General features: G+C 45.5%; 1 protein-coding gene across 1 annotated transcript in view; it reads right to left on the minus strand.

The window, feature by feature from the left end:
• svep1 (sushi, von Willebrand factor type A, EGF and pentraxin domain containing 1) overlaps nt 1–14,827 on the minus strand; it is a 201,119-nt gene that overhangs the window by 34,447 nt on the left and 151,845 nt on the right. Inside the window, exons 42-44 of the mRNA XM_080188416.1 lie at nt 12,812–12,985; nt 2,909–3,082; nt 476–652 (exon numbers count right to left, since the gene is read on the minus strand). Of these exons, the coding sequence (XP_080044542.1) occupies nt 476–652; nt 2,909–3,082; nt 12,812–12,985 (525 nt within the window). The remainder of the gene's footprint in view (nt 1–475; nt 653–2,908; nt 3,083–12,811; nt 12,986–14,827) is intronic.

Here is a 14,827-nt window from a genome sequence, read left to right on the forward strand (position 1 = left end):
GGTATGATGGCAGAATGGCATCTTTCTGTGTTGTATGATTCTATGACTAAAGTCTATATCTATCCCTCTAACAGCCCTCTAGGGCGGCACAGTGGCACAGTGATTAGCACTGCTGCCTCACAGTATCAGGGACTCATGTCCATTCCTGGCTTGGGTCACTGTATGGAGTCTGCATATTCTCCCCGTATCTGCGTGGGTTTCCTCCAGGTGCTCTGATTTCCTCCCACAGTGCAAAAGACATGCTGGTTAGGTGCACTGGCCGTGCTGAATTCTCCCTCAGTGTACCTGAATAGGTGCCAGACTATGGAGGCTAGGGGATTTTCACAGTAACTTCATCACAGTGTTAATGTCAGCCTACTTGCGAATAATAAACTTCGTATTTTGTTCATTTAAACTATTCAAATGTGTTAATGCACATTCCCAACAATCTGTTCCTCATACAACATCAGAAAAATATCATCACGTTGGTACTTACTCTCACAATAGGCGGTGACTGGACTCCACGTCTGATTGGTGTGACAAGTAATGACAGAGTTTCCACGTAGTTGATAACCTTTCTGGCACTGTATGGTAACCTTCTGATTTACATGGAAAACAGTGTCTGTAAGGACAGCAGCCTCTGGCATATTGGGGGGAGCAGCACAATGTTTCACTGTTAAACAGAATGCATTGAAGTCATTTCAAACTATTCCATAATGTTTCAATTATTGTAATCAGTGTATCAGCATAGCTAGGGTAAATGCGTGGAGTTATGGGGATAGGGCCTGGATGGGATTAGAACAAAGGACAGGACAGCACAGAACAAGGCCCTTCGGCCCTCCAAGCCTGCACTGTTCACATTGTCCTTTCTAGACCGATTGTGGCCGGCATAGACTCAATGGGCTGAATGGTCTCCTTCTTCACTGTAGCATTCTATGATTCTATGACCCTATCAAATTTATATAACCCCCAAAATCAGAGACTAGATAGTCACTAATAAATTTAAGATGGACCTTAGAGAAGCTGCTTTACCCAGAGAGTGGTTGGAATGTGGAACTTGCCACTACAGAGAGTGGCTGAGAGGAATGGTATGGATGTATCTAAGGGGAATCTGGATAAGTATATTTGGAAAAAAAGAACAGAATGATATTTTTCTTGGATTAAGGTGGGAGGAAGCTCGTGTAGAGCATCAGCAAGGTCTATTTGGGCTGAATGGCCTTTTTCTGTACTGTATTATTAAAACTGAGGTTGAAAGAGAAATAGTTCTCTATATAACATTCAATATTCAAAGTCAACTACTTCATAACACTAATGGAGTGATTCCAGGAATAGACAGAAATGGAATCAAATGAGATTAATATTGATTTTCTGGCTAATGGACATTTATCAATGAACGATATATTGTGTAGCAAAGCAGAGCAAGTTCTATAGTGAATCTTCACTGTGGATAACCCTTTTACAACAGGCCACAACTAACACCTAGAATAACAAAGCACTCATTTTAGGAGCAAGACTTTTTATCTGATATCAAAAATGCAATGTGATTTCTCTTGATTGAACTCATTGTGTAGCCGAACTGGCTTTTTCCCCCGAAGCAAAATACCACAGAAATCTGATATAAAAGCACGAAAGCGTCAGAAGCTCAGGCATTGTCTGCAGAAAAAGAGTTACAGAGCAACATTTCAGGTTGATGAGCTGTCACCAGAGCCGGGAGATTTGGGGGTAGGCTTAACAGGTTCTGGGCAGCAATTCATCTCCCACTTCTGAATGAAGGTCATGAACCCAAAACAGGAACAAAGTTTGCTGGGTGAGAATCCCATTGGATTGGGTGAAATGCTGGTTTTACCCTTTATCCGATCACTTTCCACCGATCTGGGATTGCGCTGCCTAAATGACTCCCTACAGTGCAGGAGGAGGCCATTTGGCTCACTGTGCCTGCACCGACAACAATCCCACCTAGGCCCTATCCCTGTAACCCCATATATTTACCCTGCTAATCCTTCGGATACTAATGGACAATTTAGCATGGCCAATCCACCTAACCGCACATCTTTGGAGTGTGGGAGGAAACCGGAGCACCCAGAGAAAATCCACGCAGGCACGGGGAGAATGTGCAAAACTCCATACAGACAGTGATCCAAGCTGAGAATTGAATGCGGGTCCCTGGCACTGTGAGGCAGCAGTGCTAACCACTGAGCCACCGTGCCACCCCTAAAGGGTGATGGAAGCAAAGTCAGCTGTAATGTTGACAATGGAGTATATTTGAAAAGGGAAAACTAATTGCAGGACTGTGTGTTAATTCCAATAACTGCATGTTGGGGAAGAATGAGTCTGAGGCTAGCCTCCTGTGCCTGAAAACAGGTTCATCTTCAAGACAGCAAAGTAAAATCCAGTTCTGGCATGAGTGTGGCTGGAAAATCTCACCCGAGATCAATGGACCTTAGCATGGTTCACTCCTCGCCCCCTACGATTCCCTTGGCAAGTGGAATGGGAAATTTCCCTGCCTGCACAGACTCATTCAGTTCCTCCTAGACAGGGTGGGACTCTCCAATCTTGTCCGTTCTCACCCCGCTGCCAGTGAGAACAGTGAACTTGGTGCTCAGCCAAAACTCCATTTGCAGCAACGCTACCGGAAAATCTCAGTCACATTCGGAGTCAGAGTTTTTTAGTGACAGAGTGAACTAATTTATGTAATCTTGCAACATCTTGCGCAGGCCTAATAGCAGCCATTTTCAGGCCTTGGTAAAGGGGGAACTGGCATGGAGGTGGACACAGATTGCACTACTCGCGTCACGCCCGACTTTACCAAATTTCTGCGCCCGAAAATGGGCGCAACTTAACGGTATAATCAGGCCCTGTGCTTGCACAAGCTGTTATTTGCAGCATGTTGAATGAAAGTTAAGGACAAGCAGGATAGCACTATGCTTACCTTTACATACAGGTACAGGCTGACTCCAGCTCCCATTGGCCATGCATTCAGCAGAAGATATCCCCTCAACATCGTACCCTTCATCACAATGGAATTCGACTGTTTGACCAACCTCAAGGGTGCTGTAGTGAACTTGCCCATTAGGGGGTGAGGGTGGTGCACTGCAAAACATCTCTGAGAACAAAGAAGAGGGATGTGAACTAGAATCTCATAGAATGTAAAGAGACCACTTGGCCCAACATGCCTATGCTTCATACAAACCTCCTCCCATTTTACTTCATTTCTCTTTTCCAGCGTAACCTTCTATTCATTTTTTCCTCAGCTGTGGGTTAGTGAGTGGCACTCCTATCTTCAAGTCCCACTCCAGGACCTGACCACAAGAATCAAGATTGACATTCTGGTGCAGTTCTGAGAACATGCTGCACTGATGGAGCTGCCATCTTTTCAGGTGGAATGTTAAAACTGGCCTCCCTGTCTAACTGTTCAGTTGGAATCAAAAGATCTCATGACATTCTTCTGAGGAAGGTGTCAGTCCTTGGGTAAACAACAGAAAAATGCTGGAAAATCTCAGCAGGTCAGACAGCATCTAAGGTAAAGCTTATTTATTAGTCACAAGTAAGGCTTACATTAACACTGCAGTGAAATTACTGTGAAATTCCCTTAGTCACCACAGTCCAGTGCCTGTTCGGGTCAATGCAACTAACCAGCACGTCTTTCAGAATGTGAGAGGAAACCCACGCAGACATGGGGAGAATGTACAAACTCCACACAGACAGTGAGCAAGCCAGGAATTGAAACCAGGTCCCTGGCACCGTGAAGCAGCAGTGCTAGCCACTGTGCTACCGTGTCGCCCACATAACGTCTACAGAATCTGTGGAGAGAGGAACAGAGCCAACGTTTTGAGTCTGGATGACCCTTCATCAGAGCTCACTGATTTATTCTCTCCCCACAGATGCTGTCAGACCTGTTGAGATTTTCCAGCATTTCCTGTTTTTGTTTCAAGTTCAGCATCCGCAGTATTTTGCTTTATTTTATTCCTTGGGCCCTAGTCAGTATTTATACCTCAATCACCATCAACAGGAAACAGATTCTTTGATCATATCATATTGTGGAATCTTGCTGTATGCCATGTTTCCTACATTGCAAAATGACTAGACTTTAAAAATACTTCACTGACCGTAACACTTTGAGATGTCCGGTGGTTGTGAAAGGCACTATATGAATGCATCTTCTTCATGTACTTACTTAACTTTCCCCTTAAGAATATTCATTTTATATTCCACGTTCTAACCACTCACTGGGCTGAGAAGTTTCTCATAAATTCCTGATTGATTTTCTCAGTGACTATCTTGTGCTTATGGCCCTTAATTCTGGTCTTACCCAAAGTGGAAAATTCTAAACCATTCATTCATCCCATTCATCATGTTAAAATCTCTATCAGGTCACCTCACTTCTACATTAAAAATAGAGCCCCAGCCTATTCAGTCTTTCTCGATACTTTGGCAGTAATTGTTACCACCTATATGTAACCAGAGGGAGGATTTGAAATGAACACATAGTATGTTAAAATGTAACAGGCTGAGTGAATTTGATTACTGACTCGCATCAAATTTCTGAATTCTTTTAAAATCGTTTATCTGTGGTTTCAGGTTTTATGGTGGAATGGTCTTTGAAGCTTTATCATAGAATCCCTACAGTGCAGAAGAAGGCCATTCAGCCCATCAAAACTGCACCGACAGCAATCCCCCCTATCCCCGTAACCCCACATATTTACCCTGATAATCCCCCTGAAACTAGGGTCAATTTAGCAAGGCCAATCAACCTAGCTCACAGATCGTTGGATAAAAGCAAATTACTGCAGATGCTGGAATCTGAAACTAATAGAGAAAATGGTGGAAAATCTCAGCAGGTCTGCCTGCGTCTGTAAGGAGAGAAAAGAGCTGACGTTTCAAGTCCAGATGACCCTTTGATAAAGGGTCAACTTTTTTCTCTCCTTACAGATGCTGCCAAACCTGCTGAGATTTTCCAGCAATTTCTCTTTTGGCCACGCACATCTTTGGACTGTGGGAGGAAACTGGAGCACTGGAGGAAACCCTTGCAGACATGGGGACAACATGCAAATTCCATACAGACAGTGACCCAAACTGGGAATCGAACCCACGTCCCTGGCTCTGTGAGGCAGCAGTGCTAACCACTGTGCCACCGTGCTGCCCAAAAAGATATCATCATAGCTTGTGAGGTTGCACAGGAACGTGTATGAAACTGTTGGACCTGCTTCCGTCAGTTTAGGAAGTTGTCTTATATATTGTATCATATTCCAGTATGACATGTGGCAAAGTAAAACAAAGCATTGCCACACTTCAATTTGCATGGAGCAACACTTGTGTTCTGCTCACCATTCCATAGTACGGGTCCAGTGTGCCAACAGCTAAGAGAAACTTCGTTGCAACTGAATACATGTGTATGATATACAATCATAGAATGGTCACAACACGAAAGGAAGTCATTTGATCCCTCATGACCGAGCCTGCTCTCTGTAAGAATAATTCTCCTCCCCCATCCCTGTTGCCCTTTCCTCGCTGCCTTGCGATCATTTTATCTTTAGATAATTATTGAATTCCCTTTTGAAAACCACGATTGTGTTGGTTTCTACTGCACTCTCTGGGAGTGTATTCCAGAACCTAACTACTTGCTGCGGTACCAGATCAGAAACCTCAAGCTACATTGTGAAGTCAGACTAAACCCAACAATTTTCTATCTTGGCATTAGTGTAAGAATATAGTGGTGGGGGTGGTGGTGGTGGGGAGGGGAGGGGTAGATTCTCCCATCCCACTGCACTGCTTTTTTAGCGCAGCAGGCCAGAAGACTCCAGCGCCAGCCAGTTCGTGAGATTCACTCTGGATGCCTGGGCTGGAAATCAATGCGGAGCTGAATAAGTAATGCAGGCCCTTATTTAAGTGCTGTTTAAATCCCATTAGTGGGTCTAAGACTGAAATCTGGGCCTGCTAGCCTCTCTGCCCCAGCCAGCAGTATTTCACTCCAGTGGGGTTCACAATAGCGTCCCACTAATGGGGAGCTGGTGGGCCAACTCCACTGGAATGAAGTGGGGGGCAACTGAGACTCCCCTGAAGGTTGGAGGGTTGGTGCCTCCTGGGCATTGCCACTTTGGCAGTGCCAGCCTGCACCCCCTTGCACTGCCCAAGGGCAAAGTGCCAATTCCCAGGGGCATCTTGGCACTGCCCATCGAGCATCGGGTAGTGACAAGGGGATGGGGCCTCTGGGAGGGTAGGGGGGGTGATTGGTGGGCATGAGGGGGTCCCGCCTGCTGAAGGGGCCAGGTCTACTGTGGGGGTGGGGGTGGGGGGGGGGTGCAGAAATCAGAATTGGGGGTTGATCGGAAAATTGAGGCTGTGGAAGAGGCTGGGGGGAGGGGAGTTGATCGAGGTGGGCTGGGGGTAGGGGAGGGGGCAAGACTGGTCCGGGCATGCTTGCGGGAGTGGGGGGGGGGGGTGGTTGTGGGGGGGGCTACCGATGCAGGTGTCACGGAGGTGGCCTGCGATTGAGCTGGTCAGCAATTGGGAGGCCAGTTGACAGAGGCCACTGTACATGCATCAATCTCGCGCTGACAGATTGGTGCATGCGTAGTGGCCCCGCTCAGAGCTATGCTGCCGGCTTCTTCTGCAGACACACAAAAGCCCACTGCTTTTCAACGATATTTATGCTAGTGCACTCCACAGTGCACATAGGGAGGGAGATTCTTTTCAAAATTCCCACTGAAAAAAACTGTGATTTACTCCAGTTTTTAAGTGAATTCAACACTTAGAATTTTTCGGAGAGAATCACCCCCATGATGTTTCACTCCAGGCTTGATTCTACTGTCACTTTATCAAAACAAATTTTATTTAACAACACAGTTTACCTATAATGAAAGAATTAGCTTAACATTTAACAATTGACTAATAATTAAACATGAAAAATTACAATTCTTAACTGCTCACCTATCCCTATGAGTTCCAATGCAAGCAACGTTCCTCTTATGGACTTAAATCCCCTCTTTAATATTAGTCAGCAAAACACTTGCTTGTCTCAGGTTAACAGTCCTAGAGCTTCCAGAAAACCTCTTGAAAGAGAGAGCGAAACACCTGTTTTCTTCTGACAACTTCTTGTAATTTTTAAAAATTAAAGCTAAAACAGTATGTCTTCCCTGCAAGTTTATTTCTTCCTATTAAGCACGTGACTCTGTCTCTGTTGAATAAAAATGCAAACTGAAATGCCTAGGGAGACCCAAATATATGCAATTGCTTAAATGCCCAGTTTAAAACAAACACTCCAGGTCTAATCTAAGTACTTATTCTTGTTGCCAGCACCAAATTTAAAGGTTTTGCTAGACAAATTGGCATTCTGCGAAACAGACCTGAATTCTAAACATACCCCTTATAAGAAATGTGATAAACATATATTTCATAAAGACACAGCATCATCACACATTTGCAACATCTAATCAATTCATTCCCCTTAAATCAGTGTCTTCTGGTTCTTTGTCTCTTCACCAATGGGAACAGTTCCTGTCTACCTATTCTCCCTTATGATTTTGAACACCTCTCTCAATTATCTCCACATAGAACAACAACAAATGGAGTGTTCTTTATGAGTCTTATATATCTCAAACTTTGGATGCTAATGATACCTCCTTGTAAGACACACTGATCTCCAAAGCGATGTTCTTGCTATATTTCATTGTTCATTGAGTTTACCAGGATGGTCAGAGAATGGATCAGGAGCTGAGGTTTCACAATATTGGCAGTGGAACTCCTGCTTGTCCCAAATATGACCAGTGGTGCCAGAGAGGATGGGTTGAGATGTCCCACTCATCATTGGAAGTTCCCACATCCCCAGCTTGGATGGGGACCAGGCCAATGATTGGTGCAGCCATATCTGGCAATACCAATACTGGGTCAGGGAGATTACCAATAATCTGTCAGTACTGGGTCAGGGAGAATATGGGGAGCACTTGGGGTCCAAGCCATAATCTCAGGCTGATCCCTTTACATAGGGAGCCGGAAGGAAAAAGTTAAGAAATGTGTCTGGGAAAGGTCCCCAATATTCCCCAACCTGCCTCCTCTAAACCCTCCAGCCTGGCTGAAGAGAGATGAACCAGCCAATGAATGCATTTCTCCTGGCCTCCATGAGCTGGGGCAACAAGTGGATATTTGTGGTGAATGTAGGGGCCTCTGAATGTCATGTATATCCCATCAACAAGCCCTTTGGGGAAATTACGTGATGTAGAATAGTTTCAGTACTTCCTAATTTGTAAAAAATATAGACTGGGAAAATGTCCAAATTGAAGAACTTCCAGTCAGTATTTTTCCTTAGAGTTAGGAAAAGTGAAGCAATAGTGAACCTATTGTGCGCTTCTCAATATAACAGATTTGGAAGTTGAATGCAGCAACCTGTGAGCACGACATTAGTCAAAAGATATCCACCCCATGTTCTGGAAGTCAATCTTTTTATATTTCATCTAAAAGTTCAGAATCTTTAAAGTTATAAATTGGCATCGTGACATGTGCGATTCCTTTACTAGTTCCAATCACTGTTGACAAGAGCAACTTCAAATGAAAGAGAAAAACAATGTAAAATATCAGTCCCAGGCATAGTGAGGAAGTTGCACCAGGGAAAATACAAACCACACACTGTCTGAGGCAACCCGAAAGAAGGAAGGAAGGCAATTAAGGGCAAGCATCCACAGTTTTACATTTTGCATTGCAAAAGTTCAGAATTGTTCACATCAACAAGGGGGATTTTCAGTTCTTACATCCCTCAGTATGAATTTTGCAATATGCAATGCCAGTGTAAGGGTGACGCATTCTGATTCAATTGCTTTCTCGGAAGATTCAGCTTCATGGTTGTTTAGAAACTCTTGATGGTGTGATTGGATTTACTATCTCAGCTTCACCTGGGAGCAAGTGCCTCTACCCTGCTGGAATTATTTTGCCCCGTCTGCGGTGCTGATGAGAGAGCCCAGATGCCCCTTTTCAAGCATCCCTCTGTTGGCCATCTTCTCCCTCCTCCCCCCATGGGGGAAGCCATTGGTGACAGGAATAGGACTGGAGCAAACACAATAAAACAAATGGGACCCAAACAAAGGATCATAAAGATGTACAGTTGTGATGATGTGGCCCCTTCAAGGCAGGGGTGGGGGGGGGGGGGGGGGGGCGCGACACCTGAGGGCTGTGTGATCGGGCCAGGCCCTATGGAGTAGTTGTGTGGGAAACCGAGCCAATCCGAAGCGAGGGCACGTGTCCTGGGACAGGGAGGAACCTCAGTTGGAGTCAGGGAGGAGAAGAAGATTGGGTTTGTTTTTATGATCTGCCAGACCCTTACCTTGTGTATATATACTAGATTAGTAAAAAAACATTCCTTGTTGAAGCTACAAAGCTACAAACCTCCAAGTTTACTATAACAGTGAGAAAAAAAAGCGCTGAAATAGTTGGAGTATTCGTACCTTAACATTATGACTCTTTAAATGAGGTTCAATTTATTCAGTAGTATTAATATATGTACCTGGGAATAGTGGGGTGGATGAGTTACATGCTGCATTTATGAATGGGTATTCACACCAGAAAGCAGAAAAACAAAATGTGTGGGATTTTCTCACCAATTAACTTAATAGCTATATGGATTCCAATATATTTTAGGCTGTTGCTTCCTATGCAGAGTATCCTGAACTCTGGATAAACGTGTAATGCACAAAGGTACCCCTGTCAGAAAAATCATTTTTAGCAGTTAACAACTGTACAAGTTCAGAAAGGTATTCAGTCCTCATTATTTCATTTAAAAAAAATTCTTTCACTGGATGTGGATGTCAGTGGTAAGATCAGCTCTTGTTGCCGATCCCTATTTGCCCTTGAACTGAATAGCTTGTGAGGTCATTGTGAGTGGAGCACGGTGCACAGTGGTTAGCGCTGCTGCCTCACAGCACCAAGGACCTGGGTTTGATTCTAGTCACGGGTAACTCACTGTCTGTGTAGAGTTTTTTCCCGGTTTTCTCTGGGTGCTCCGGTTTCCTCCCATATTCCAGTGATGCGCGGGTTAGATGGATTGACCATGCTAAATTGCCTTTTAGTGTCAGGGTGATTAGCAGGGAATACATGGAGTTATGGGGATAGGTTCTGGGCAGGATGTCGGTGCAAGGCTCAATGGGCCAAATGGCCTCCTTCTGCACTGCAGGGATTCTATGATTTAGAAAGCTAGGGATCTGGAGTCACATGTTGGCCAGACAGGATAAGGATGGCGGATTTCCCTCCTAAAGAACATTAGTGACCAGATGGGTTTTTACAACATTGATGATGTAATTACTGAGACTTGCTTTTAATTCAGCACTGGAAACCCCCACCTCGCCTACGGCTGGTTGTCTCCGGTCCCGCTGCAGTGAATGGAGTTTCGGCTGAGAACCAAATTCTCCATTCTCACCGGCAGTGGGACAGGAACGGACAAGGTCAGAGAATCCAGTCTCAGAGACTTTTAATGGTTAATTAAATTTAAATTCCACCACCTGCTGTGATGCATTTTGAACTCATGTTCCCAGAGCCTTGGCCTTTAGATCACAATGTAAGAATAAGGGGTAAGCTATTCAGGACCAAGATGAGGAAGGACGTCTTCACTCAGAGTGTTGTGAACCTGTGGAACTCTCTGTACAGAATGCTGTTGGGGAAAATTCATTAGATGTGATACAGAGGTTAGCACTGCTGCCCCGCAGCTTCAGGCACCTGGGTTTGATTCTGGCCATGGATGACTGTGTGGGGTTTGTATGCTCTTCCCTGTGTCTGCGTGGTTTTCCTCCAGGTGCTCTGGTTTCCTCCCACACTCCCAAAATGTGCAGGTTAGGTGGATTGGCCATGCTAAATTGCTCCTTAGGCTAAGTACTGGGCAGACTTGAAACTGCGAGAGTTTCAGATCCATCTTTGAATGTGTTTGTAGGCTCCCCCATTCGCACTCTGCCTGCAAAATTCCGAGTGGGTTTATTGCTCACTGCAGAAGCCTGTGGATGGGATTAATGCACCTGAAAGATGACAGAGGCATGTGGTGCACATGTGCAGGCCTCTGATGCTGCACATGTGCATTAGCAGTAGCAGGGGTCTAACAGGCAAAGAGAGAGCTGTCAGGCCCCTGCTGGTGCAGGCAGCCTGAAGCAGCTATCCCACCACCACCCCCCCCTTGCAATGGAGGGGCCCACAGCCCAAGCTATAGCCCTCACTGAACCCCACCCCCCCCAACTGCCCATACTGATCATAGACCCTCCTTTCCTCACCAATCATGATTCTGCTGCCCTTCCCCCCACCGCTTGCTACAGAGTGACAGTGGGTCCTCTCCCCACATCAGCCCCATCCCCCACTGGCTCCTCCCTCAGTGGCCTGCCCCATCCCACTGTCGTCAACTGCCACTCCTGCCGCCTCCCCCACTGGCTCTTCCCCCCCCATTGGCTCTTCCCCCCCATTAGCCCTGCTCCCTGGCACTGCCTGGTGGGCATTACCCAGGTGCCCAGGTGGCACTTGCCCTTGCCCTCTGCCTCCCACAGGGGCCTCAATGGCCTCTGGTTCCACCGGTGAGGCCAAGTCAATTGCTGTCCGTTAATGTGGAGCATGTCTATTCCATGCCAGCGAGAACTTTTTCCGGTGAGGTCATAAAAGAGGGGCGAGCCTGGGCGATTAAGCGCCGGCCTCGCTAATGACATGTAAATGCTTCTTTAATTAAATTTAAATACATTGACCTGCTTCTTGCCCATTTTAGGCGAGAGGCTAACTGCGCTGGGAATCTAGTGCTGGTAAAATGGCGCTGGTCGCAAAAACCAGAGCCAATTGCACTAATCGCTTCACACCCAACTTTACAACTGCATCGTGCCTGAAAATGTGTGCAATGCAATGTAAAATTGCCCCCTTAGTGTCCAAAGATCTGCAGGTTAGGGGGATTAGGTGGGGTAAATACCTGGGGTTAAGGGAATGGGGCAGGGTAAGATACTCTGTCGGGGAGTTGGGGCAGACCTAATGGACTGAGTCACCTCCTTCTGCACTGTGGGGATTTAATGATTCTATGAATGCAGTGACATTACGACACCACCTACTCCCAACGACTCATCACTGCTGTGACCAATTTAGTTTGACTATATCAGCTTCTCTGAATCTGGGTACACATTCGCAGATCAAGATGTTGTAACTTTTACCAAAAACAGGAAATTCTGGAAAAACCCAGCAGATTTTAACAGCATCTGTAGAGAGGGAAAATAGAATTGATGTTTTGGGTCCAATGTGACGCTACTTCAGAGCTGGAGTGAATCTTTGTTCGGCATCTAATTGTGCACCGACTCACAGCTTTAAGTTGAGAGAGGCAGGACAGAGCTGGAAACTATAGTCTAGTAAGTTTGTTTTTAAATTAAACATGTGTTCCCTAATTGCCTTTGAACTGAAGTCCAGGGTCAACTAGATTAACTTTGGGGATTGTTACGGGGTGGGGTGGGGGGCATCATGTCAGCCAGACCAGGTAAGTATGACAGGTTTCCTTCCTTGAAGGGCATTAGTGAAGCAGATAGGACTTCACAAGAATGATTTTGTACTCAACCTTCAAGCCAGCTTTTTAAATTATTATTTTACTAACTGAACTAAAATTTCACCAATTCCTGTGGGGATTTGAACCCATGTCCTCTGAGCATTAGGCTAGGTCTTGGAATTGCTTGTCCAATGATGTTACTGCAACGCTACACCACCACCTCCTTGCTGGGTCCAACATGTTTGTTTGAGTTCGGCAACCCTGAAGCTGCCATGTGTAAAACAGAGCAATACTGCAACATGTTAGATATTTTAGCTCAAGGGTAGGGAAGGAGGAGTTGTAGAATGTGACTACGTTAATTACCCTCACAGCGAGGAAGAGGTTGGCTCCACGTTCTGTTAGCGAGACAGGTGATGTTCTGGGGCCCAACGAGACGGTACCCAAGGTTACAAACAAAGGTGATGTCACTCATGTATGTATCTCCAGTTCCAATAGACACTGCGTTATCCACATCTGGGTGTGGCCCACATAGGATTCCTTAAGTGAAAGGCAAAATCTTGCTTATTAGCAGGTTACACACACAAAAGAAAGGAAGACATCCATTTATATAGCACCTACTATGACTTCAGGATGTCCCATTGTGCTTTAAATGCAACAATGCACTTTTGAATTGTAGTCACTATTGTTGTAGTTGGGTTGGGGGTAATCAAGTCATTTGGAGGGCTGTCAGGTTGGAGGCTAGTCAGGGTACGTCTAGGGAGTCTGGGGTAGTGAGGATTAATCAAGTCAGGTTGGAGGGATGGGGGCAAGAGGAGTTGGGGGGCATTGTATAGTTATCCAGGAGGTAAACTAGGATCTTTCCATCAAACTATCCGGGTAAGCGAATTGGAACCGACCAAAGTCTCTGACTCTAACTCAGAGTTGGAGGCTTTCTCGAAGGGCACCAGGGAGCAGGAATGCGAACATCTTGAGCAATTCATACAAAGTCACTGCACAGGGAGCCCTGCAGGGGAGTGAGGTATGGAGTGTGTGTCTGGTCTCTGGTGATTCGGATACAAGACAGGCAGATCTGGGCCAATATTATCTTCTCTGAAGTGTGATGCCCAGAACTGGATGCAGTACCCCAGTTCCAACACAATTTGGGTGCGGTGCTCCAACTAATATAACACATAATTGTTACCATATGTTATTTTTGAAAGGAATTTTATCCCTGCTAGAATTTCTTGGGAACTAAATGATATTTTTTATTTGCTATGCCAACTGTTCTGAATTGTGTAAGTATCTCCTGAATGATATATTGTATTCTGAGGGATGAATAAGTTTCAGCAGGTTGCTATTAGTTCCTGAAATTAAGAGTTACATTTTTCAACCTTTGAGAATGTCAACTATTTGTTTTAAAACGCATATCATAAGACAACTCTGGATTGCAAAATGAGGTACTATTCATCCTGCAACTAATGTGCGGCAGGGTAGCACAATGGTTAGAACTGCTGACTCACAGCACCAGGGACCCAGATTCGATTCCGGCCTCGGGTCACTGTCTGCGTGGAGTTTGCACTTTCTTCCGTGTCTGCGTGGTCTTTTTCCGGGTGCTCTGGTTTCCTCCCACAGTCCAAAGATGTGTGGGTTAGGTTGGTTGGCCATGCTAAATTGACCCTAATGTCAGGAAGATTAGCAGGGTAAATTTGTGGGGTTATGGAAATAGGTCCTGGTGGGATTGTGGTCAGTACAGATTTGATGGACTGAATGGTCTTCTGTACTGAAGGGATTCTATGATCATGTCATGAGGGTTTTGCTTGAAGGCAGGTCCTTGGCTCAGTGCTTCATCCTGAGCTTTGTCTTGTCAGCGGAGGTTTGCCATTGCCTTCCTCTCTCAGGGACAGAGCAAGGGACAGATCTCAAAGTTTAACTCAGCCGGAATGGAAATTGAACCTGTGCTATTAGCATTACTCTGGACCACACACTAGCCATTTCAGATACTGAGCCCCAAACGCAAATCATTCCCCTCTTAAGTAACTGAGATCAATCAATTCAGGGTATTAAAAGGCCTGGTGTGAGTGATGTTACCCATCGACTGGAGTCAGTCATTTTTATTTGTCCATTGCACACTACAGTGAATTGCAAATTTATATCTCCTGGAACGAGGGTTGTTAATTAAATATGCTAAAAAATGGGCCAATAATTCTCTAGAGGTGTTCCCCCCATGACAGCATACCTTCGTACCAAGGGCGGCACAGTGGCACAGTGGTTAGCACTGCTGCCTTAGCTCCAGGGACCCAGGTTCGATTCCTGGCTTGGGTCACGGTCTGTGTGGAGTTTGCACATTCTCCCCATGTTTTTGTGGGTTTCCCTTGGGTGCTTCGGTTTCCTCCCACACTC

Source organism: Carcharhinus amblyrhynchos, chromosome 5, assembly GCF_965287045.1.
Source record: "Carcharhinus amblyrhynchos chromosome 5, sCarAmb.v2.hapA, whole genome shotgun sequence".
Taxonomy (NCBI): Eukaryota; Metazoa; Chordata; class Chondrichthyes; order Carcharhiniformes; family Carcharhinidae; genus Carcharhinus; species Carcharhinus amblyrhynchos.